This window comes from Manis pentadactyla, chromosome 19, assembly GCF_030020395.1.
Source record: "Manis pentadactyla isolate mManPen7 chromosome 19, mManPen7.hap1, whole genome shotgun sequence".
Lineage (NCBI taxonomy): Eukaryota > Metazoa > Chordata > Mammalia > Pholidota > Manidae > Manis > Manis pentadactyla.
Window position 1 is genome coordinate 1,104,432 of NC_080037.1, and position 24,970 is coordinate 1,129,401.

General features: G+C 48.5%; 1 protein-coding gene across 8 annotated transcripts in view; it reads right to left on the reverse strand.

Annotated features, from left to right (window-relative positions):
* Positions 1-24,970, reverse strand: part of FIRRM (FIGNL1 interacting regulator of recombination and mitosis) — a 36,892-nt gene that overhangs the window by 323 nt on the left and 11,599 nt on the right. For 2 of the 8 annotated variants that reach the window (XM_036900751.2, XM_057494974.1), the window contains 15 exons: positions 21,058-21,138; positions 19,664-19,728; positions 16,641-16,789; positions 16,263-16,392; positions 15,007-15,181; positions 14,223-14,305; positions 13,828-13,879; positions 12,685-12,774; positions 8,453-8,638; positions 6,678-6,800; positions 5,322-5,417; positions 3,748-3,861; positions 2,209-2,313; positions 1,562-1,642; positions 716-838 (listed from right to left, as the gene is read on the reverse strand). In XM_036900751.2, the coding sequence (XP_036756646.2) occupies positions 716-838; positions 1,562-1,642; positions 2,209-2,313; positions 3,748-3,861; positions 5,322-5,417; positions 6,678-6,800; positions 8,453-8,638; positions 12,685-12,774; positions 13,828-13,879; positions 14,223-14,305; positions 15,007-15,181; positions 16,263-16,392; positions 16,641-16,789; positions 19,664-19,728; positions 21,058-21,138 (1,653 nt within the window). Of the gene's footprint in view, positions 1-715; positions 839-1,561; positions 1,643-2,208; positions 2,314-3,747; positions 5,142-5,321; positions 5,418-6,672; positions 6,801-8,447; positions 8,639-12,684; positions 12,775-13,827; positions 13,880-14,222; positions 14,306-15,006; positions 15,182-16,262; positions 16,393-16,640; positions 16,790-19,663; positions 19,729-21,057; positions 21,139-24,970 lie in introns of those variants that run through there. The other 6 variants (XM_057494972.1, XR_008994906.1, XM_057494973.1 and 3 more) reach the window with 6 other exon arrangements.

The window sequence follows — 24,970 nt, forward strand, 5'->3', positions numbered from 1 at the left end:
GACAAGTGAGGGAACGTGTGGTAAGTAAAGCCCTGGCACCTTCCCCAAATGATGGAAGTTCTCCCCTTTCAGACTAAAGTACAGGTTTCCTGCCCTGGCTGTTGTTTAGAAAAGCACGTGACTTGGCCACACCTGCCTCAGCGCAGGACCACAAGTGCTGCCTCGCCCCGTGACTTCCAGTGACCGTGTTTAAACGTGCCTTGCAGCTGCAGAGAGCCATGCTTGGATGCCTCTGCCCAGGACGGGGTGGGGTTGGGGCCAAGACACCTGTTCTAAGAGCTGCAACCAAAACTCTCCACAACACTGTTCATAGGCTATTTGGAGTCATGATCTGTCAGGGCTCAGAACAGTATTAACATCCTCAGTGCTGTCAGAGTTCTGCCTTTAGCAGGTGGATATGACTTCCAGACATGGCCAAACGTGCCCAGGCTGCTCCGACAGCAGCCCCGGGCCAACACACGGCTTCCCCAAGGTACTGCCAGCAGCCGACTTCCACGGAAAGAGGACATTCAGTCTGCTGTTTCAAACCCTGTTGTTCGGTAGTCCAACCTCTGTTCTATGTGTTGGTAACTTTTTAGGAAGAAATGTGATCTTTTTAAAAGAGCAGCTACCGTGTGACAGGAGTTGTGCACGTCCTAGTGCACCTGGCAGGTCTGGTGCCCATGTGAGGCAGTTTCCTACTCAAGCTTGACCCGTGCGGAAAAGCAGTCCCTACCTGTGAAGATGAGCCCTTTGCTTCCTCTGCAGCAGCGCTGTTAGCAAAGGGTCCCAAGAAAACACCTTTCTCCTGCTTCACACGCTCTACTCGGGCAGCTGCCGTCTCCTCTACAAACCCGGCCTGCAGGACACCAAGAAAACGAGGTGGGCAGCGGTGCACCAGCACCCTTCAGAATCAAACGCTGTAACAGGCAGAAAACGGGAAGGCCGGCGTGCGGAAGGGCTGAGCTGACTGTTCTGGCAGCGAGCTAGACCCACCCACCCGGAGTGTGCTCTCCGTGTGATGGGGTGGTTACCCTACGGTGTTGCCCTCCCTACAGAAAAGCTGCAGTGTGTACACACGACCTATGACTATCTGGAAAGGGACAGCGTGGGCGCACAAGTAAGACAGAGTCCGTTCACAGGCCCGACTCGCTCCCCGGCGCTCTCCGCCTCACGTCTCTGCACACGCTCCAAGCTCACAGACGCTCCGGTGGCACGCGTCTCACTTCTCACTGTGAAGCGTCTGTCGGGAGGAGCTCTGGGCCTCCCTCGGTGCAGGAAAGCCGTGCCCGAGTCTGTCCACACTACAGCCGTGGCCACGAGCCCCCTCGGTGTGTGACCCCGCCACGACTAGCGGCAGGCCCTCATCAGCCGCCTCACTGTGAACTGGCGGGGCTAGTGCCCCAGCTAGTCGGAGGCGCTTGGGCTGCTGTGCTTCTGTGACCTGTGATGTGTTCCGACTGCTTACTGACGAGTCTCCCCTGTGCTAAATACTGAAAAACTTCAGCTATTGACTTGCTTACGACTGCACAATTTCAGAAAAAGATAAAGAACAAAATATGTGACGTTACTATGTAAATACCTTTTCCAGAAAGGATACAACTTTGTTCTTGGTCTCTTCAGAACTGAGACACTGCGGAACTATCTCTTCCTGATTTGTTCCCTGTTAAAAGATTGAGACTAATCGCAAAGAGAAATACATGAGTTTTGAAGGCTACCTAAATCAAAATGCATTTTAAAGGAAAACACTCAGGAGACGGTAAGCCCGTTCTCTCAGGTACCGCAGGGTAGTCCAGCCCCTGCCCAGGTCTAGATGCCCAGCCTACATTCCTCCCGCACAGCCATCCTCTCTGTGACCACACAGCACAACCCGCAGCAGGCCCGCACCTTTGTGCAACCTCACCAACAGGCCTGTGTTCAGCAGTAACCCCCTGGGTTCACTGCTCCGGAGAGCCCCTGAGAGTTTGAGGTGAAATGGATTATTCAACCCAAAGATACTGTGTGGTAGACAGTGCCTCCGTTAGACCTGGGCTGAACGCATGTCCTAAGTAGGACCTTAGGGAAGTCATTCATTTCTCTGCCTCATTTTTAAATCCTGTAGAACAGGTGATGAGTAATGGCCCCTCCGGCAGAGAGTCGTATGACAGGCACCGAGCAGGCCGCCGGGTGTTCCCGGAATCCCTGAGGTGCTGAGAAGCCGTGCAGGGTGGTGGCAGAGGGGCCTGTTACCTCGGCGAACTGCATGAACGCCTCCAGGGCGTGCTGCTCCAGCAGCCAGCTCCTGCCCACCAGCAAGAGGGCAAAGACAGCAGACAGACTGGGCAGAACTTCGTCCTAAAATGAGAACCAAACCTTAACGGAGAGGAAAACCTCAGGTCGCTCAGTGTTCCTACCCCCGGGGTCCCAGGGCTGTCTGAGCGAGCACCCTGGGATGCCAGGTCACGCCACTCCTCAGCTCAGCTCCTGAGAGCTTCCCAGCCCGAGAGCTCCCCCTGGCCCCCCGCCAGCCCCCGCCTCGGCCGTCGCACCTCCCGCGTCCCCTGCTCAGAGATCAAGCTGCTCCTCAGCTTCAGGGGTGGGCTTTGCTCACAGGGCACCTCGGTAAGGGCACCAAAGCCAACACCCCATGAAGAGCCGGCCCCACATTCGCCCTCCCCCTTCCTCGCTTTAATGTGCTTACAGGTGTCACACCACCTTCTTGGTCTGTTGCCTCCCAACAGGCCGAGAGCAAATAATTATTCGTTTTTTCATTATTAAATCCCGTGATTAAAACAGTGAGTAACATACAGCAAGATCTCAGTAATGTTTTCTTTAATGAATTACGTCTTATCAATCTCATCACATGGGTGTCAATGCTGGTAAATCACAAAGTTTATTCAGGTACTAATTTCACTCCTGGGAACATACATATTCCTGCAAGTATATGAAGCAATTTCTAGTGCAACACTGTCCGCAGGCTCTGGGCCCATGGGGTCTGCAGCCGTGAACGCAGGACTGGAACCCACTTACACTGACCCAGCTCACGCGCGGGTGCCTTCAGACACTGCCCAGAGAGCGGGAGGGAAGCTGCCAATGGCTACACCCGACCTCACGTGACGAAACCGACGGGCCCTACCGCCCACAGACAAGGGAGGCGCCGCCCGTCACTTCAAAGATGTAATCAACACGCATTGAGGGCACGTCCCCTGTGCTTTTGCTCCAGTTACGTGAGAAGGTTATCAATGAGCTCTTCTCACAGTCTCCCAACTATCCAGAATTGCTGGATTTCAACCACAGTAAGAAAGCAAAACTCAGTTTGGGAGGATGATCCCCTTGTGCTGTGAAGTGACTTAAAATTCAGTAGGAGGCACTGCCAGGCCTTTGCAGCGCAATTTTATTAATTGTCAGCCATACTTACTTGGTGGTATTTTCAGACGTACTGTCTTGACCAGGCCTCCTCCCGTGGATATAAGACCCAGAGAGCACCTGCAGTCGACTGCCCGCCGTCCCCACTGAACACCGTCCCCAAGGACACACCCGCGCGCCTCCTCGGGGACGGGGCTGCAGCCCCTGGGACGAGAGCCGCAGGCCACGGCCACCAGCGTGTCTCTAGGATGAGTTCCACTTCGACAAAGTCGCCCTGCTCTTCACAAACTGTATCCCTCCTCTGGCCCTGCCCAACCTTCACTGTCCGCAATCCACAGAATTCAAGAAATTAAAAGCTGAAAAATTCCTCAGCAATTCTTACGGCGACTGCGTTAACACATGAACAAGAACTGAGAGAACCACCTGGAAAGCTTGAGGCATGAAGAGTCTCCCCAGAGAAGCCACGAATTCCAGCACCGCCAAGCAGACGTGGTCGGGGGGCTCCCGCTGCAGCAGAGAGGCCTGCAAGGCGACCCCCTGGGGGCGGGGGCCAGGGGACAGTCAGCACTGAGCACCCACACTCGGCAGAGCCATGAACTAAGGTTCTGATGGGGGCAGGGGGTGGGGGAGGGCGAGCAGAACCCGAACCTCCCAAGCAGAATCTGAGAACAACCAAATGACACAGTCAGTTCTTAGTGTTCCGGCAACCGGCCAAGTACGGATTAGGGGAAGGAGGTTCCTAAAAACTATACCAGGTGCTCTTCTTCCAAGTCTTTAGGAATTACGTTGTGGTTTAAAGTCTAGTGAGAGAAGTTCACTATTTAAAGCATGGGCTGTCAGACTTTTCTGTCGGGGGCCGGATGGCAAATACTCCAGGCTTTGCAGGCAACACGCTCCTTGCCACACATTGTTTTGTTTTTATAAGCCTTTAAAAATGTAAAAATCACTCTTTGCTCTCGTGCTGAAAACAGGAGGGCAGTTTGCCAATCACTGAATCTTCCATAAAGGAAGCAATGCCTAAATAAACAATTCACTTACTTGAAATTTTACATCTGGGTTTTTTAAAGGTGGGTACAATCACATAAAAATTACCCGTATTTAATTTTTCAAAATTATTAGAACCTTCAGAATCAAAATTTTAGTCGATTTACTGTACTCCTCATTTGTGATTTAGTCATCTGTATCACAACCTACGTAACAACACGCACCTTTTGTAAATCTGGCACTGCTGAGATCTTCACGCACCCAACCCCTCCCCAGGGTCACTGAACCCGGGCGTCCCTCGAGCCTCTTCCCACCATGCACAGAACCGTGTGCGGGCGTCCCCCTCCCACCCAAGCAGGGCGCGCTCGGTTCACCCCGTGACCGTTTTGCTTCTTATACAACTAAGCTTAAACCACTTTGAATTTGGCGATCAATTCTGTCCAGAACGGACCCGCTCAAAGCTGCTAAATTGCTTCAGATGAGATGAAGGCCTTTTCCAATTTTCTCTCTCCATCAGCTTTAAGCCTCCAAAACCGGGGCACATCCAGGCAGCACTCCAAAGACCCCCCGGCTGTGACCCTGCTGCTCCGGTCAGGCTGCGCACACTGGGGCCGGAAGGGGCAGCTCCGCGGTGCTGCTGCTCAGTCACTTCACGTCTCCAGAGGAACGTGAGGGCGGCAGAGTCCAGGCTGCGTACAGCCCGCGGCCACGGCTGCTGAGGCAGCACTGGCGCAGCTCAGCCCCGCCGCAGGCCTCTTCCTGGGCAGCTGACAGAAACGAGGCTGGGGGCAGACGCAGCTGCGCCCGCAGCCCAGGACACTAGCGGTCTGGGTCTGGGAGAGGAGAGAGAAAACGAGGTGGCGCCTGCACGCACACGCCGGCCGTGTTTATGGGCAGCTCAGCGACGGGACCAGTGGGCGGTCAGCACACTTGGGCAGGCCTGCCTCTGGGACAGCGTCCATGTCCAAATGGCTCCCCAAAGCCCGCAGGAAACAACTGCTCACTTCTCTTACCTGGCTGATCAGCTGAGGATCTAGAGTTTGAATGAAAAATCCCAGCAGTGGACACAGAAGGCTGAGTGTCTGCTGAACGTAAGGTTGACTTGTTACCTTAAATAAGAAACAAAAATTCTGGTGAAAATTCTGAATTACATGAGACCAGCAACCTTGTAGTGAGCACTTACCAACGCCAAGGTGAGGTGCACACCAGGACCCCCACTTTACACTGAGGGACAGGGGCAGGGAGGTCAAGTAATGATCACACGGCCACAAAAAAGCAGAGCCATGATTCAGGTCTGGATCTGACTCGGATGGGAATCCAAGGACTTTTGCTGGAGCCGAAAACCTTATCTCCTGGTTGTCCTACAATTTCACTTGTCTGCTAACTGCTGCTCCTGACGTCCCTACGAGCTCCCACCTGCAGACGCCCGGCAAGGGCTGTCGGGGGGCACGGCAGCGGGGAGTCTGAGCACAACGAACTGACGATGAAACGGGATCGCCAAGCCGTCCCTATCACGTCCCCCAAGCGGCAGTGTCGCCCTCAGTTTCCACTGGCTGGGCAAGCAAAGGGCACTTGCTTATTTCATTTAGTCAAAACAAATGTATTTGGATTTTGAACTAAATGTCACTTTTAAACTACAGCTGACCCTTGAAGAACATAGGTTTGAACTGTATGGGTCCACTTTCATGCAGGTTTTTCCAATAAATACTGGAAGAGTTTTTTGGAGGTTTGTGACATTTTGAAACATTTTCCCTAGCTTCTCTGCTGGAAGAACACAGAATATCATACATACGTAAAATGTGTGAATCACCTGTTTATGTTACTGGTGAGGCTTCCAGTCAAGAGCAGTTAAGTTTTGAGAGTCAAGTTACACATGGATTTTTGACGGCACCGGGACTGGCGCCTGTGCCCTCCCAGTGTTCAAGGGCACCTGCAGGGGGCACACACTCTAGCTCCAGCCAGTGAGCACCTGGATATTGGCCTTACTGGGGAGGAGGACAACCGTCAGCCCCACCCAGTCACCTGCCCCTCCCGCCTTTATGCCAGCGGGCGCTGCACGGCCCAAGGCGTCGCTGAAGAACCTACGTCACAGAACAGACTTAACCACCTGAGGGGCGAGGCAGGGTCCGGCTGGTCACGGAACAGCTAGACTGTGGTGGCCGTTTTCCTAGGTTTAGTTTCACAATGTAACTTCATCACACTCCAGAAAACAAAGGGCTGAAAAGTTACCAGTAATATTTGAATTTCTAGCCACAAGTTCTGCCAAGCAGCCAAAGACATTAAATACACCTCGCTCCACAGGAGCTTCACCCTGCTCTCCTGCAGCAGTTCACCTGTTCTTCTGGGAGACAACCCGCTGCCCTCCTCACCAGTTTAACGTCCAGAAGCGCCCAGAGCCGGCTCCCGACGTCCACCACTGCGGCATGCTGCGCGCTGTCCAGAGCGTCACCGGCAGAGGCGCACACGGCGAGCAAGGCGGACAGCAGCGTGTTCTGCGGGGAGACGGGCAAGGAGCCCAGTCAGATGCCAGTCTGATGGAGCAGGAACCTGACCAGCTAGGGCTTATGGGTTATTTGTAACTCTTCATAAAAACCCATGTACAACTGCATTCCTAAGACCCATTCAGCTATTGTTTTAATACAAGTGTATTTTATTAAAACTTATTTTCCTTACACACAGAAACACTGGCTTATCATTTTCCTAAAAAAACAAACGTTTCCTTTTAATGGAAACAGTATTTTAATAAATAGGTTTGATGTAAATGTCAGTAGTCAAGCTAATTTATAATTATCAACTAAATATTCTATTTTTTTCATATCATACACCTAGAATCTCTTAAAACTATATTTATTGTTGTTTTTTAAGTAATTTTAAAATTCCTCAGCAACACTGAATTCAATAAGCAAATACACTACTTAAGGGTTACACTATCCAGTATTTGAAACTGCAATCTTTTCTGGATTCACTCTTATCTGTGTATCAAATGTCTCAGGCCAGGAGCGCGGTTGGCTGAGGTGTGGTGGGAGTGAAGTGAAGGCTGTATGAGAATGCCTTTAATCCATTTTACTTTAACAACCACACTTAACTTAATGTAATTACAGCTTTTTATTTAAGATTTACTTCTTTCTACAAGTAAATATATTAAATCACCACACTTAAGTTTTGGTCTTAGAGCAGAGAGTTATTCAACTTTAGAAAATAGGTGCTTTTATTTTACCTAACACAAAGACCTTCTGTCTCTACTCCAGAAATCAGTACACAATCAATGCAAAACCTGAACTACTCCTAACTAGGTATCTAATAAAGGCACATTTCCTTCAGACATGTATGTATGCAGCTGTTTTACACTGCCTGGACTCTGGCCAAGTGCCATTACATGACAGAGCAGAACATTTTACCCTCTATGGCAACAGAGCCCTGAAGAAACCCTAAGCTTCATAGTTTAAATTGTACCTAGGCCCCCAGCCCCTTCCATGCCCTGACCCCATCCTTACTCAATTCTGCTCTGCTTACCACAAACTGATCTATCCATTTATTACTTTACTGCCCACAGCAGAGCTCAAACCTAAGTCCACAAGAGTGGGAACCGTGTGCTTTGCTACCTGACGTACCCCCAACGCCCAGAAGAGAGCCTGGCCGTAAGGCACTCAAAACGTCTGCTGCATAAATGAAAGAACAAATGTGCAGTAAATGGGAAATTCAACAGGTACTACATTCAGTTTTTAAAAATCATATATTTTTTACTCCTTATAGGTGAATTTTCCTTATTCCAGTATTTTGAGAGGGAGCATTTTCAATAGAAAGGTATGGAAAGGTTCAAAGGAGGTTTCTATAGAATGGGGGCTGTGTTTTGTCAAATAGAAGACTCACGTCTGCCTATCCAGACACAAGGCAGTAAAAATACTAGGAATAAAGTATTCATAACATGCCTGACGCTGTTTCAGTGCATCCTGAGCCGCAGACCTCCTGCCCCTATGTGACTTACTCAGGGTGATGGCAAGTTTCTGGCAGACCTTTCTACAAGGCAGCCATGTGCGCTCTCACCAGGCCCCAGTGTGAGGGCACAGATGCGTCCCCAGTACCTAGACCAGCGCTCAGCAAACACCTACCAAACGGACCCCGCCCGTGAGAAGCATCACCTTACCAGGCCCGCAAGCTCTCCCAGACGGCGGGGGCCGCTCAGCCACTCCCGGCCCTGGTCGGCACCCGCTCTGCAGACCTCGCGCGCAGCCCGTCCCCTGAGTTCAGCGGGAAACGCCTGGAAGGAGACACACTGCCACAGCGGCAGATTTGCTGCCACTCTTGGGGAGAAGTTCTGGAGAAACTCCACCTGGAATGAATGTTGGGGCAGCAAGAATGACAAGCTGGCCTGCAGAGCAGGGCGCAAGAGCCACGGGTCAGCTTCCATCCCTGGCATTCTTAGGGCCAGTACCAGCACAAGGTGCCAGGCCCGGGGCACACAGCTGAACACGGGCATTTCTCGTGTCGCACTGTGACCCAAGTGAAGAGCTCACGTGGCACGTGCGTGACTGCACCAGGGGACGTGAGAGCGTTTCACTCATGGTGACGCCACTAGGCAGAGCTGCTGCTCCACATGCCCGTCCAGCAAGTCCATTATTTTCCCGGGAATCCGTGTACACATCATGTTGTACAGACACCAGCACAACCACTTTGGCCGGCCTGTGGCTGTCACCGCGGCCGAGTGCAGCCGCGAGCGCGCAGGGCCAGGCCGCCCTTCCGGCTCCCACCGGGCCAGCCGCTGGCGACGGCCGCACCAGCTGTGCTCGGCGGGCCCGGTCGCCACTGGCATGGCAGGGCAGAGGGCCAGCTATGTCAGCACAAAACAGTGGTTCTGTTAAAAAGGCAACTACAGACCAGACAAAAATGAAAAAGTTCTAAAAGAAACAGTTAAAATGTTAAATTAGCTTGTGGTGGGAAAACAGTAAAAACGTTGGTGTACTTAATTACCAAATAAAGTACAATCCAACTAGGAAGAATATTAATATAATTCTTAAGGAGTAGAGTTATTCAATTTATAATATCCAAAATCTGCTTGTTGAATGAAAACTGCCTATATTAAAAAAAAACCACTTTATTAAATTTAACAGAGAAACTTCCCTATGTTATATACTATACTTAAATTTGAATCGTTTGCTAAAAAATATTTAGCTGTCAAAACAAAGGAGCAATCACGTGACCTTCTGACCAGCTGATAAGCTGCGTGGCCGCTGTAGTAAACGCTTTATTCACGGAAGCGAAGTGTGTCAGCAAAGCTAAGTGAGTCATACCAGCTAGAAACATTGGTTTGACCTGACCTTTCTTTATAATACATCGTGTGTGTGGAAGGACTTGCTCCGTTCCCAAAACTCTTGTCATAACACTCAGACAACTTTTAAAAGCCAAAATTTGTTACACAGAAAGACTCATTTATTTATTTATTTACTCCTTTGAATTCAAGAACCCTGGTCTCAACAGTTTGAAAGTCCTGTCAAGTTCACAAGAAGTGAAGTATAAGGGAGTAATTTTCACAGAATTATGACTTCCCTCAAATTGAGAAGGGAAGAAAAACCACACCAGCAAGCTTAAAATGCATTGTAGTGATTTCTGCTGTACACAGTAACAGGCACACAGCTGTCAGCGTGCTCAGAAAAGGGGTGCCCAGGCCCCCAGCAGCTCCTGCACGCGGGCCTGTCTCCAGGAAACAGACACTATTAACAGTTACGGGAGGAAAGGGCAGGATATCCACTAACCGCTCCACACGAGGAGTACACGCATCCCCACCTCCCTGTACACTGCCGCTTCCCCCAAATCATCAGACACGTTCAGGTGAAACACCACCACGTGGGATAACTGGTCACCCGTTGACACTGCATCGCTGACAAAAGCCTGCCTTCTTACTGCACCATCTGAAGATGGTCTTCCATGCAGGCCAGTGGCCCACCCCGGCCTCCCCCAGCCCACGCGTCTACACCGCCTCTTCTCTAGCCGCTCCTTATCCCTGCCCTGTGCAATCTCCCCTCCTCAGGTGCATCTTCCGAGTCCTCGACACCCGGCCAAGCCTGCTCTGTGCCTCGGCCTTGCCATGCATCACATACCCGCTTCTATCACGTGTATTTTTATAAATTTGTAACTTGTATTAGATTATATGGGCCTTAAGATATCATGATACAGGGCAATGGTTTCCAAGTTTTCATTTTATGCAATAAAACACTATTAATTACCTTCTGAGCGAGCTTTCTACATACATACAGGAAAAGCGGACTTCCTGTGGTCAACAGCCGAGTGACACCTACACAGCACAAGAGCTCAGATCCCGAAGCAGGACAGACTGGGCAAGTCCCAGCTCTGCCGTGTGCTCCACGTGAATCTGGAGAAGTCCTCAGTGTTCCTGAACTTCGCTGCCTATTCTGTAAAGTGGACACAGCACTGCCTCTCCCACAGGGCTAAACTCAAAACTGTCCCTCGCCCCTCCCTTGGGGGAGGGGGTCACGTCCTAGGTAGGAGGAAGAGCTGAGTACGGTACAGCGAGCTTGTGCGACTCTCCAGCACAGGGGTGCAGCCAAGGGTCAGCACGCCCGTGGCAGGGTCAGCTGACTCTCCCAAGGGCCCTTGGAACAGGGGGTCACATGCCGGCAGCCTCAAGGGAAGTAACCTGACAAGAGCAGGAAATCGGTGTTTGGTAAAAAGGAGAAAGTGAAAAGACTTCGGTATCTGATGGCCCCAATTACGGGGAAGGACTTGGAAACCTGACAAGTGCCTGAGGTCACTGACCACAAGCCGGGGTCAGCCTGGTCAGAACGAAGCTCCCAGACCTCACTGGGGCCCGATCCATTCTGAGCTGTTGTTCTAAGGTTAGAATCCAACCGCCCGGGACAGGCAGCTTTATTCCTGACCTGTAACTGAGAAAACTGAGGCTCCCGGGCCCTCCTGCTCCTGCTCACCCCGTGGGCCGTGAAGAACGTGCACGGGGAAGCACGGGGCCTGCGGCAGGGAGCAGAGGGCACCAGGCCGCCAGGAGCCCCGGGCAGGCGGTGCCCTGCAGGGCTGACGGAGGCACTGCTGTGGGGGCCCCAGAGGCGCCTGCCAGGCAGAGGCTCAGGGATGCTGGAGCTCCTCTGGTGCCTGGCCAGCTGTGGGGCAGGAAGCGCACACAGACACAGGGCACACACCCCAGCCGGAGGAACTCCCGGCCTCCCTGAGCGCCCCACCAGCCCAGCACTGCGCTGGGGGCTGCACACATTACCTCTGAGCCAAAATTACGACAAAACTTTAAAAATAGTTACATGTGGCTGCCCCTCTGTGAACAGGAACCTGAGATTCTGGAAGGACGACCTACCCACGGCCACAGGAAGCCAGGATCCAGACAAGGCCTGTAACCCCTTCACCCACCCAGTAGCTTCCAGGCCAGAGCCAGTCAGTCTGTGGGGATCTTACAGTGTCAACAGCCCAATTACTGAGCCTCACTTAGACGCACGGGTAAGGGCCAGGCACCTGCGTCCCCACACGGCAGCTGCCAGCATCAGGGGCTGGCCCGAGTGGCCACTCTGAGCCACACAGGGCCTTAACTGGAGGAACACCCCCACCGTGGCAGGGGCATCTCCTCAAAGCAGCAGATCACCATGGCTCATGCTTTCAATTATCCCTAAAGCTCAAATACCTGCCAAAAAAAAAAAGACATAAGAACATAAACAATATTCCAGGTCTTTAAAATAATTTAGAAGGGGCAAGGGAGTAGGGTCACTGTGCCGAGGATCTGACATGTCCAGGAAACAGGAGAGAGGCCCTCTGGGGTCAGCGTGGGAATGACCACCGGCACTTCGCAGCAGACAGCTTGAGGAAAGCTCTCCCAGTTAAACTTAGGCTCTTCTGAGCCGTCTTCTCCAGAGACCTCCACCCTGGGGTGTGTGCCCGTCCTTTAGTGCCTGCATCACCCATCTGACCAGGAATCCCACTAAGTCGACCTATAAAGCACCCTCACCAAGCCTGGCATCTGGCCGCCCTGGTCGGCCCCGAGACCCCTCCCCCTGCGGGTGCCCTGCCGTCACTCACACCCACCGACCTGCACCTCGCTCCTGACCACACACTCCCCCTGCTCAGTGCTCCCACCAGAGCCGGGCGGGCTCTGCACCGAGACCTCTTCCTACCACACCTCCTGAACAACAGCTGTTTTTCCACTGTAACTACTGTGCAGCCGTGGCTTTTCTTTGTATCACCTAACCTAAGCCTATCTAAAAGCAATAAGCAATTGACATCCTGAAAATTTATGCTCCGATCATTTCAACATTTAAGGGTAGAATAAATGGGGGAAAAGCCTTCAAAAGAGTCTGAGTGCAAATCTCAGCAGCCACTCAGACAGGGACACAAGGCGGCCCTTACCTGCTGTGGGGGGGCCATGAGAAAGAGGAGCCGCCTCAATAGCACCGACAGGCTGGTGAGCTGGTGACACTCTCCAGGGCAAGACTTTATCTGGGAGAGACGGGAGAAGAGGTTTCCCAACTTAACACCACAGCTTTACTAAACCTCGAGATGCCAGAACAGGAGCAGCGCTTCCCGGAAAGTCACGGGTGATATTAACTTATAATTTGGAGCCTTTAAAAAGTGTTTTTCTTCCATGTCTACCTTCATAATGAGAAAAAAATTTCACATTTAAAGACAACATTTTGGAGTTTCTGTTCCTAATCACCATTTTGGTAGCCTGACATGTTCATCCTCCTACTCAATTTGTGGAACTTTTTACAACCTAAGAACAACTGCGCAGAGGTGGACCTAACTCTTAGATAAGAACTTCATGAAAATCTTCTAAGCTTGGTTTTCTAGAAGTCAATTCCTGTCATAATGTACTAGAAAAGCTTTCATTTAAAGGAAAGCTTTTATTTGAAGGAGACATAATACACACAACATAAAAGTCACTCTTTATGTTTCGAGCAAGATGTGTGAGGGTGAGCAAAGTGGTGAGTGTCCCAGACTGCGAGCCGTGGAGACAGCAGCTGTTCGGGTTCCTCTGCAGCGCTGGATTCAGGCTGCAGGACTCACAAAAGATCAGCCAAAGGAAACCAGGGACCCCAGGACCCACTCCGGATCTTCACCCAAGGCCAGGGACACAGAACAACAGGACGGCCATCCTGTTTGGGACACATCTAGTGTCTTAGGATTTAAAAGTACAAAAAGGTCACCAGTGAAAAGATGAAAAGAAATCCTCACTACACTAAAAACAGTTTTCTCTCTGTGCTATTCACAAAGCATCACTATTTCCCCAAATTTCCCAAAAGGACCATCACATTTAGTCCCTCACTGACGGGGAGGGGAGAGCCTGGTCGACATTCCAACTCTGATTTTCTATTTTCCACCAAATTTTAAACTTATTCTCAATTAACTTAGTCTTTCTTTCCCAGTCAATTAGTGGAACTCTGTAAAATTCTGAAAATGGGATACAATCTCCCAGGTGTGCCCTGCTCTGCCTCCTTCTTCCAAAGGCCCTGCATGCAGAGCAAGTGTCACAGGTCCTGAGACTCCACTCACCAGGTGAGCCACTACGGTGACGTGGTGGGCACAGAGCTCCGCTGTCCCATACCTGAGGCATGAAGAGGAGAGATGGTACACAGCTGATTATACGATTACCCAGAACAGCAAGGAAAGGCCCCCACAGAGCACCCGATATCCTGAGCTGCAGTGATCCCCACGGCCAAGGGCCATCGCGACTCAGAACGGCCCGAGTGAGAGTCCCCACGCTGTGAACCAAAGAAGGGAATGAAGAGCACAAGCCCCACTCCAAGCTGCAGCGTGACGCCAAACCAGCCCGGGGCTACTACGGGCTATCCAGACAGAACTGCTCTATGAACTCGCAAGTATAAAATGATCTGCTGCCGGTCACTACTGTAAATCAACCCAGAACTCAGAAAAGTGAGGGCACGTACCGGGCGAGGAAACACCAGGCGTCCATGGCGAGCAGAGAGGTGATCATGTGCGTGCTGAGCACCGCATCCAGCAGGGCAGCGTCCTGGAGGAGAGGCCAGACAGCGAGGACCAAGGGCACAACCCCCACCAGCCGGGCCTCGGCAGCAGAGCTCCCCTCCCGGCACCTGAAGGGGCCTGTGCTGCGACTCCCTCTACACTCACTGAGCACCTACTGTGTGCCAGGCATGGTGCTGGGCTATGGAGATTCGAAAGTGGCTTCAAACATGACTGAGTCAACAGAGTCCACAGGTAATTTAAGGGCCTGAAACCTTTACAACAGTATATATATAATGTACAACTGTGCTTCTGTTTCTGCCTGAAACTATTCAAATACAGCATTAGTATGTGCGGGACACTAACCATTGTCTCTCTTAAGTGGTACTGGTCCTTCTTTTCCTAGAATTTTCTCAATGCCTAATCCAATTCCATTAAAAAAATTACATTATGCCTAAAACCTAGGCTTGGTACTACATATCACTATTTACTTATTTTCTTTATGAAACTTTCCGTACCTTCCCACCCAAAATGTCTTCTCAAATATTTTAACTAAATATCACATGTGAATACTACAGGGCTCTAGGACTACCACTTCTGAAAACACAAGTGAATTACAGGGTAAAATATGCAAGCTGAGAAGGACATTCAAAAAGAATACACGCCAACTATCCCCACACTTCGTCCTGTATGAGTCACAATTTCCAGGGAAGTGTGACGCTCTCAGCCCCGCCCAGCGAGCGCACTTACCAGCTGAGGGAACAGGGAGGGGTGGGCGGAAGCAATGAAGGCGCACAGACGAACACAGACGTGCTGGTAGAGGGTGGCTCGCCCCCGGCCCTGCGCTCCCTGGAGACGGACGGGCAGGGAGAGCTCGGCAGAACACTGCTCGAAACTGAAGAAAACAGCGCCGAGGAGGGAGAGCCTGCAGGGAAGGGAGTGCACACAGCCGACACCGTCAGCGCTGGCACCACACAGCAGGACGACAGGCAGAGGGTCATCTCAGCAAACGTCCCGACAGGACGTATTCACAACAGTTTCCAATATACAGGACTGCATCACTGTCAGAGAAATCCCGTAAAGGAGACTTTTCCTGTACTCTTTTCATTATTTATCAAAAGTTTATCACAGCGCTGAACTATACAAAAACAAAATTCGTCAAACAACTTCACATTTAAGTAGCTAGATTAGACAGCATACATAAAACAGAAAACACCTATTATATAAGTTCAGCAGGGCTGAGTCATTTTAAGGTTGAAATGGTTTAAGAAATCTTCAGTTAAGGGTGAAAGGACTTAAGTAACAAATTAAAAATAGGCAAAACTCAAGTAGGAAAAGGCGACAAAGCATGAGTAAAATGACCTGCACAGCCGATCGGACAAGCACGGTGTGTGTGCAGAAGTGAGTGGGAGGACGAGGGGCAGTGTGGACGGCACAGACAGACGGGAGAGGCTTCGTGCACGGCCGAGGGATTCTGACATTATGCTTGGTTTCCCAGCAGGAGAACAGGAAGCTCAGGGCTGGGCTCCTGGAAGCCTAACCCGGTGGTGGTACACACAACAGGCTAAAGGGGAGGGTGATATACCAGCACAGCCCCTGGAGGAGACCTACAGCCTGGCACTGGCAGGAAGGCTGGGTACAAGCGAGCTCTCCCAGGAGGCAGCCGTATGGTACCCAGCGTTCTGTTTATCACTCATTTCTAAATGTCACCAGCTATGTCTGCTCTACTACACTCAATGTTTGCAACACCGACTACCGGGCAACACCTTCTAGAACAATGAACAAAACTGTTAGAATCTGTTATAGATTTATATACATTTAACATTTATGAATTTTTTACAGAACAATATATATGAGGTCTATACAGTAACTATTCGCTGGAGTATCTGACATGACAAAAAATTTAATTTCGCTATCAGAAGAAACAGGGTTAGGGTTACGGACTAGAGCTAGGGCTAGAGCTAGGGCCGGGGTCAGGGCTGGGATAAAGGACAGCACGTGCCCACCTGGCTGAGGCTCCTGAGCGCTGGCCTTCGGTGCACCACAGGGCCTGCACACCCTCCGGCTGGGAGGGCAGCTTCTCCAGGATGACAACCAGCAGGAGACACTGTGGAAGCTGCCGTTCACATGGGAGCTCTTACAGACCATAAAAGCACAGTAAGTTACTATAAACTGGTAAAAACATCCCCCATATAGGTACTGCCTGCTGAAATCTGATTGTTATACCTAAAGAAATTAGATGCATAATTTTTAAATGAAATACATGTTCTAAGAAAACAAAGTAGAAGGAATTTTAAATCAAATTTTACAAGCATAACTATGTAAGGGCAAACAACCCTTTCTCTAACATGTTATAGTTAACAAATGATGATTCAGAATTTTACCTAATTTACTGTCCAAAACCACTTGCACAAAAGGTTGGAATGTGAGGAGCTGACTGATGAGGAGGTCCAGCGTCACCAGGAAAGCAGCTGCTATTTCTTCCTGCTGGGGGTCCGGAATCCTGGCAGCATACAGGCTTGGAGGGAGCTTGCTGGGGAGGGAGGGGAACGATTTCACCCACTAAGGGCTACCTTCTAACTCTAGGCAGACCTGACAGCTGCAAACTCATGTTCTTCCAGCAGTGAAAACACACACAAAAAAACCAGCATGCATCTTATGAACAAAATTCAATGTACTGAACTGGTACGACAATTGTATAAAGACCTGTGATCAAAATAAAATAACAAGGTTATAATTCTGTAAAATTAAGTTTATCACCTTACAGAAACCTTTGGTATTGTTTTGATGCATTAATACCACTTTGACAGTAGTGTATTTAAAAATATACTGTAAAAACCTGAATCTTTACGTAAGACTTAAATAAGATGTAAAAACATCACAAATAAAAAGTTATTTTCAGTAATTTCTGGCTTGCTTATTTCCATTAAAAGTTGTTTTAAATAGGCAGAAAGCTGAATTTATTATGAATTATTGCTCAGTTTCTCAGAAGCAAAACCTAAGAGCTGTACAAGAACCACAGTGCACACTAACACTGAAGGGAGAGGCAAAGACTTCTGGAAACATCTCAGGAGCCAGCGTGAACGTTCAGGCCACACCTCTGCAGAGGAAGACACAAGTGCGGGGTTTCTGCCACGTTATGTCATCTGTGGCGAAGATGGCAGGTGCACGTGAAACCCCGTCCAGCAGGGGAAACATTATTTGAAAGGATGCATTTAGTGTAAACACAGGCCTCTGTCATGTGATGAAAAAGCACAGCCTGTCACTTAGTAGTGACATAACTGGTTCTTTCACCTGACCACCCTGAACCTCAGTCTCTTCATCTGTGATGTTGATTCAGAATTGTCATGAGGATTAAATTGTAAGTAAGGTGAAAGACACACACATAGAATTAAATTATACGTAATCAAACTCCAGAGAATTTCACTGCTAAGCTCTCGAGTGACACAGCGAGCACTGGTTGTAGCCCGATGATGCACTTGAACGCCTGTGTGACCTGCTGCAGTCCCAGGGCCAGTGACAAAGCAGGAAACATACTCAGGGTCACTGCATTTAGAAAGTCTAAATTCAATGAAGGGGGCAGCTAACAAGTGTGCAAGTACATCCCTAACAGAGCAGAAGTTAGGTGCTGAGGAGAGAAAATAAAACAGGGTAAGATGGACAGAATATCTACTGAATTTCTACTTGATTCTATGCAATGTTTGATACTGAGTCACTTGATGATCTGTGCAGAGAATCACAGGATCTAATTTATGTTTTATCACTCACTTTGACAACTGCATGGAGGGCAGACTAGAGTAAAGGAGGCAGGAGGCCGAGTGGGTAGGACGCTCCCTGCCCAAGCCCAGGTAAGAAAGTAACAGAGGGTAGGGTCAGAGGGCGGGGTTCTAGAGCTGAGAACTGGCTGGATTCTGTACACACAGACACTACCTGCATTGACACTGAAGGGAACAATGACGACTTGCTAATGGACTGGACGTGAGTATGAGAGCATGAGAAAATGTCAGAGATGATGGGGATGGCAGTCTGTGGCCTGATGGACCCGCACGACGCAGCGGCCGCATACCCTGAAGAGGAAGGAGGGGCAGGCTCCACGGAAGCCGAGGGGGCACAGAACGGCTGGAGTCAGGAGTTCCATTTGGGTCACGTAAGCGCAGAGGTCCTGACTGTGGTCAGACGTTCAAGGAGAGAGGAAATTCAGTCTTCGGACTGGATGGCCACAGAAAGAAGAGGCCGGAGGCCTGGGCACCCAAGCTAAACCTGGGGAGACGGGCAGGGCCTCTGGGGAGGCTAGGAAGGAGCACCAAGGACAGAAAGAGGGGGTCCTAGGGGCCAGCAGAAGAAAGAGCTCCAAAGGAAGGGTCACCTGCGATGAAGCCCAAGCCGACCCCTGGATGCAGTGACATAGGGGTCACTGAGGAGTCCCCCAAGAGTGTGAGTGAGGGGCGGGCCAGAGGCCCAAGAGCAAGAGCTCCAGGGGAAGCAGGCAGCGGCAGGGCCTCCCCCCAGGGGCGTTGCTGTAAGCAGGTCGGAGGCACGGGAAGGTACCTGGGGGGTCCTGGAGTGGGGGGATTTCATCTGGGCTCCTTCAAGACAGGAAGAGCAGCAGCCAGCCTGCAGCCGCAGAGGCCTGGGGTGGAAGGCTGGGGACGCGGAGGGAGAGGGGCAGCTGCTGGAGAAGGGCCCCCCACCCCAGCATGGAGGAAGGGAGGGAGGAGCCCAGGGCTTGGGAGGGCGGCGCCTCCAGGGGACAGGGGAGCAGAGGCCTCAGGAGGGTGGCAGGACTCACAGAGGCTCTAGGAACTGACAGAGAGGAACGGGGGAGGTGCTAGGGTGCAGGAAGTGTAAAGAAGAAAGAGATGAAGAATTCAGGGAGACTGAAGAGCAGTGCTGAAGGAGAGCTGACGCCCCAGTTCACTGTCAGGGCGGCTCTGCTGGGGCGACTGGTCTCTGGTGTCTCTCAGCCCCTATGAAACTTGTCAGTAATCCATTTTTTCTGAGATGGAATTAACTACTCAAATCTCACAGAAGTAAAATAAAAATTAACAAAGATAAAAAACAATATGCCAATACAAATATATACGTGAATAATAGAACCTCTTCTTCCTGCCTTTGGCATTCGCCTCCATATACCATTACCAAAACATGAAGAAAATTTATTACTTACCTTTGTATTCTTATACTAAGTGATGGCACAAGGTCCTAGTTCAGAATACAAAGGTGAGTAAGACGCACATACAACCTATTCTTTAAAAGCTTCCATCTCTTATTATTTTAATGCAAACAGATAAATTCGTAAGACAGTAAGAAAAATCAACCTGAGGTTTTATTTAAAAATGATATACACTTAAACTCTGCATGGTTCAAATGGCTCTGCTACATTCCAACAATCACCCGGCACTCTTACCTGTGTATCTGGAGATAAAGCTGGTGCAACGCACAGCAGGAATCAGAAAGGAAAGGAAGAAATTCCTAAAAAACAGAACAACTCTATTCATTCTTCATATATAATGTGCTTTCTGATACATACTCTCTCACAAAGGCAGGCAAAATGAAAAAGACCCTGGATGTGCCCCATCTGAAAAAGGTTCTCACATAAGAATGAATGGCAGGATGGGCTGCACCCCTAAAATTCCCCACTGTTAAGCTTCACCACCACCATTAGCTGCCGCCCTCTACGGGGCACCTACTGCTCAGAAGACATGCACGTGACTTCAGGTACAGGGCTGCGTGGAACCTTAGTCCTCTCAAAACTCTTACATTATCATCCCCATTTCAGAAAACACAAGACTGAAGCCAAGATATCAAGAACCTGATCTAGTCACACAGCTAAAGCAAGTAAGGCTGAGATTCCAGTACATCCTCACAAGTAGGCCAACTCTTAGAGGGTAAAATAAATAGTTTTATTGTGTTACAGGACAAAGGGAAAAAAAGCTGATGATTAATTTTAAAAGTTTTCAAGTCCTCTGATAGAAAAGAATTCATGAAAATGGCTACTTAGGGGCAATTTTGCCTCCTATATACCAGGCCAGTATCAGATATACTACCCACCCAGCGCTAAGGGTGCAGGGCCCCACGGCCAGAGCAGCAGACACAGGTAGGGGCAGCTGCCCAGCAGGACTGACAGGGGCCTAGCACCTAGTAGGGCAGCCCTGTGTGCTAACAGTCAGTGTGTCTGCCAAGGGCCGTCGTTCCAAACAGGCGTTGGAGGCCCCTCTCCCCCCTCGGAGGAGGAAGACCAGGTCAGAAACAAATCCAGCATGGGCTGTTTTTCTTAAATCACCGATCTGTTACTGATGATACTTGGGTGACTGACTGCTGTTAGCACTCTGTTCTTCTCTCCGACTAATCTGCTTGGCAATCATCTGTTCACTCCTGTATCTTCAGCTGTCACTGCTACCCTCATGGTCCCCAAACAGGCAGGCAGGTCCAAGGTCTAAACATGTAACTTTAATAACACGATACACAAATACGGCAGAAATACAGTTTTTGAAGACAAACTATATCTTCTGGAAATTGATTTGTCCTCATAGAAATAAGTTTACTTATATTTATGCTTAAAAATAATTTTTTCGGAGAACTGAACAAGAATAGTAATGATGGTGGTTGCAACTTAAAGGATTTAAGAGATGTTCAATATTTAACCATTAACAACAGTAAATAAAAAAATCTACAAAATATACTCCTGAAGTATTTTCAAAGTAATTTCAAAGGATTGTTTTGGGCAAGAATGATAAAAACAGGATAATTTCTATTTTATTGTAGATTTCACCTTTATACATTATAAAACATAAGCCTTACCTTAGTATAGTGCAAAAGGGAGTTGGCAAAGAAGCGACACAATTTGAGCGTTTTCTGAAATAATCTGTAATCAACATTATCCTGTTTCAAAAAAGTAAGAAAGCACAGTGAATAAAAGACTATGAAGCTAGCTGAACTTTCTAAAAAGATCTCTTAATGAACACTTAAGGGTAAACATTTTCCAAAAAGACACAGCTCTTCGCTGACTTATTGTCAGGAGAAACACAAATGCCAAATGACAATGGAGAAACACCAAAAAATTAAACTCTGCATTACTGAGAGGTAATGATTCTTGGTTGATCTGGAAGTGAAAGAAATTTAAATACCTTATTGTTCTTTGCTATATGGGGATTGACAGCCAAAAGAAAAACATCTTACAACAAATAAAAGAATGATAGAAGGTATAAGGCAGTTCACAGAAAATACACATTTCTAATAAATACTGAGAAAATCCAAATTAAAGCCTAATTATTTAGAGGGGAGGAAAGAGAAAGCTATTTGATCAGCAAAGATTAAAATAACTGACAATATCCCAGAGCTGAGGAGGAACTGAGGTAATAAATGCTTTGTTTTACCATATGTAGGAACATAAAAACTCTTCGTATTATTATTAAAAGCTGAAGTGTTAAAACTCCTTGACACAGGAGAGTTCTACTTTTGGAAGCACATCCTATATACTAGCCCAGGCGTGCAATGCAACATTCTTTATATAGCAGAAATGTAAATGAACCAAATATCCATCAACTGGAGAATGATTAAATAAATGCACGGTATATTCATCAACTGGAAAAGCAGAGAGCTATTAAAAAGAATCAGGGAGTATACCTTCATGGACACAGAATGCCCTAAAATAATTAAGTAAAAAGTCAAGTTACATATAATCCTGTTATTGTTTTTGAGTATGTTATTTGATATTTGTTCCCTACCCTCCCCCAAATAAACCAAAGCCTTGCCTGTGTCTCTAACAGAGGAAAGTATGGCTTCACTTTCCACATTAGATGTCTGTGTAACGTCTGAGGGTTTTCTGAGTCTGCGTTACCTTTGAACACTGGTAAGACAGTGGGAAAAACGAAGACAGCCTTGTGTACGTTGGGGAGGTGGAGGACTACGGAGTCTGCTGGACTGAAACGCTGCCCTACAGCAACCACCTCGTGACCCTGGAATGTCACAAGGCCACCACGGGGCGTATACTCAGGCCTTTGTGCGGTTGAAGCAGTATCTGACTCTCAGATGACTTAGCTCAATGACACTGCTTCTATGTTACCCAAATGTGTGACATACACTATAACCCAAAGAGCTGTAATAAATTAATACCATAAAATTGAGTCAAATAGGTATTTCATTGTCTTTAACTCTGAGAATAATTTCCTATTAAATAACACAACTGAACTTCCATGTTACTTAACCATGCTTGATTTCTTTCCAACACAGCAAAGCCTTAATTAAACCAATCAAAATGGAATTGGATGATCCACTAACTGGATACAACCCTTCATTCTGAACTTTATTAAAAATATTTGGAAACAGTCCATTTTCCTCAGCAGAAATAGGTTAGGTCACAATTCTTTCTTTGACAATAACGAAGTCTCATATGGTGCTATGGAAGTTTCAAAGTACACTGATTAAAGAGCTAGTCTACACTGACCTTTTAACACACTGAGTAAGGAACTTTATTCGATTAGGTATCGTAACAACAGGAAACCCTCCCTGACTTCATGTTTGGGCTCCTACTTTTCTTCCCACGAGCCAACCCAGTTCTCCAAAGACCACACTGTATTACCTGCTTATTTGTCTCCCGACCTAGACTATAGTTTAAGGCAGAATATGTGACTAAACTTAGCTCCTAGTATTTTCACTGGCACAGACTACACACTCAGGAAATACTTATTACATGAATTCTACACCACAGAAACTACACAGTTTCTAAATTTTTCTTGTTCATCCAGAAGGAAATTGTACACGATTTGGTTGAAAGCTCATTACCAAATAGCAAACTAATTAAACATGGAGCTTTTATTTTGATATTTTCACAAAGCAAGCATACAACACAAAGACTGCCCCATCTCGATTCACTGAACTGTTTAAAACAAAGTTGATCACAAAGAAGGGACTGGACACAAGCAAGAAGACCACTACCAATGTTTCAAATAGCAACCATTCTTCCTTTTTATTTATAAAAGAAGAAAAATACTGATGAAATCTAAATGAAGCAGGCAATAAACCTAAATATAAGCTAGACACAGAAGTATATGTTTATTTCCTGAATACCAATTTCTGTATCATATAAACAAAAGGAGAATGACACTGGTAATTAAATTCATATTTAAGAGCCTTACAAAGAAATTTCCCTATCTTCGCAAAAAAATACAAGCAGCGGGGACTAAAAAACTACTATGTTAAAAAGTCTAATACAATATTCTTTTTGAAACCACGTTCAAGAATAGAGAATAAATCTCAACTTTAAGGGCTGTTAAGGGTTGAGCCGTGTCCCCTAAAAAGGCAGGCTGCAGTCCTAACCCCCAGGACCTCAGAATGTGACTCTCCGGTCAAAAGGTCACCAGTGGAGCAGGACCTGTCCCTGGCCCAAAAGGACAGCGTCGTCCGAGGTGCTATGAAGACACGGGAGGGACACCACGTGATCAGAGAGGCAGCGGCCAAGACACGGCTGACACTGGGGGCCAGGGAGGAGCACTGGGCGACTCTCCCCTAGAGCCTTCGCGAGAACACGGTCCTGCCGGCACATTTCCAGGCATCCACCCTTAGACCGTGAGAGCGCATTTCCGTCGTTTTAAGCCAGTCTGTGGTGATTTGTCAGGGAGGCCCGAGGAACCTAAGACACTTTAATACACGCAGGTGCCTTCTTGAACAGCACAGTGCCTATTAGATCTGGTGGTTTTACTCTGACCTTTTGAAACCACTGCCTTGTAGACTTAATAATTTTAAGTTTGCTCCACCAGTGAACGGCAGAGGGCCCTGCTGATCAGAATTTAAAGGAGAACCAGACCACCTCAAAGCTCCTTTTCAGGTAAAGGACAGTGAGCAGCTAGTCACATCTTTGTGTCCCAAACTCTCCCAAGGAGAATAGGAAAATCTGTTTGGACAGTTAGGATAGTTTACAATTCAAGTTCTCTGATTTTTATATGCAGTTTGTATGAGCTAACTTACATACTCTATACACACAGCCACCCTGGTCAGGCACCCCCAAGGCCTTCTCTACCTCGTGGACAGCCTGCTGCTTGGGCTTTCCCCATCCTACAACTGGAGGGACCAAGGGCAGGCCACCCCAAGATAGGCCACTTGGACATGAAGACTATTTCAGAATTGAAAACAATCAAGACTCACAAAGAACAACCTCTGACCTTCCCACACCCCTCAACGGCATAAGAGTAATTTAGATAAGACAGCCTGCTCCAGGAAGATTGCTGTCACCACAGAAACTACACGTGACATAACCGAGGTAGGGTAGACAAGGAGCATGTGGCAGAGTCCGCTGAAACTCCCCTCTGTGCCCCAGTGCTTCTGTGTGGCCCAGCAAACATCTGTTTACCAAACACTTCCTCTTTCCTGTGTGAGTTGCTTCCCTTTTCCTCTGAAATCTCAGACCCCTACGACATTCTCCTTGGCTCAGGATGACACATGTGCCTCATTCTCCGTGACGGGATTTGGAACCCATGCCTATGGCTTCCCTATGTATGTTTTACAATGAAATTTCTTTCTCCTGTTACTCTTACATCAATTTGATTCTGAGGCAGCTAGGAGAGCCACGCGGGGCGGAGGAAACCTCTTCCTACACGCCATGCCTGGGGAGCCTGTGGTGTCAAAATACACACGAAGGAGATTGGGAAGAGGTGGGGCTGAGGATGCAGAGGCACAGGATAAAGGTGCGAAAGGGGACAACCTTCCTGCCAACACA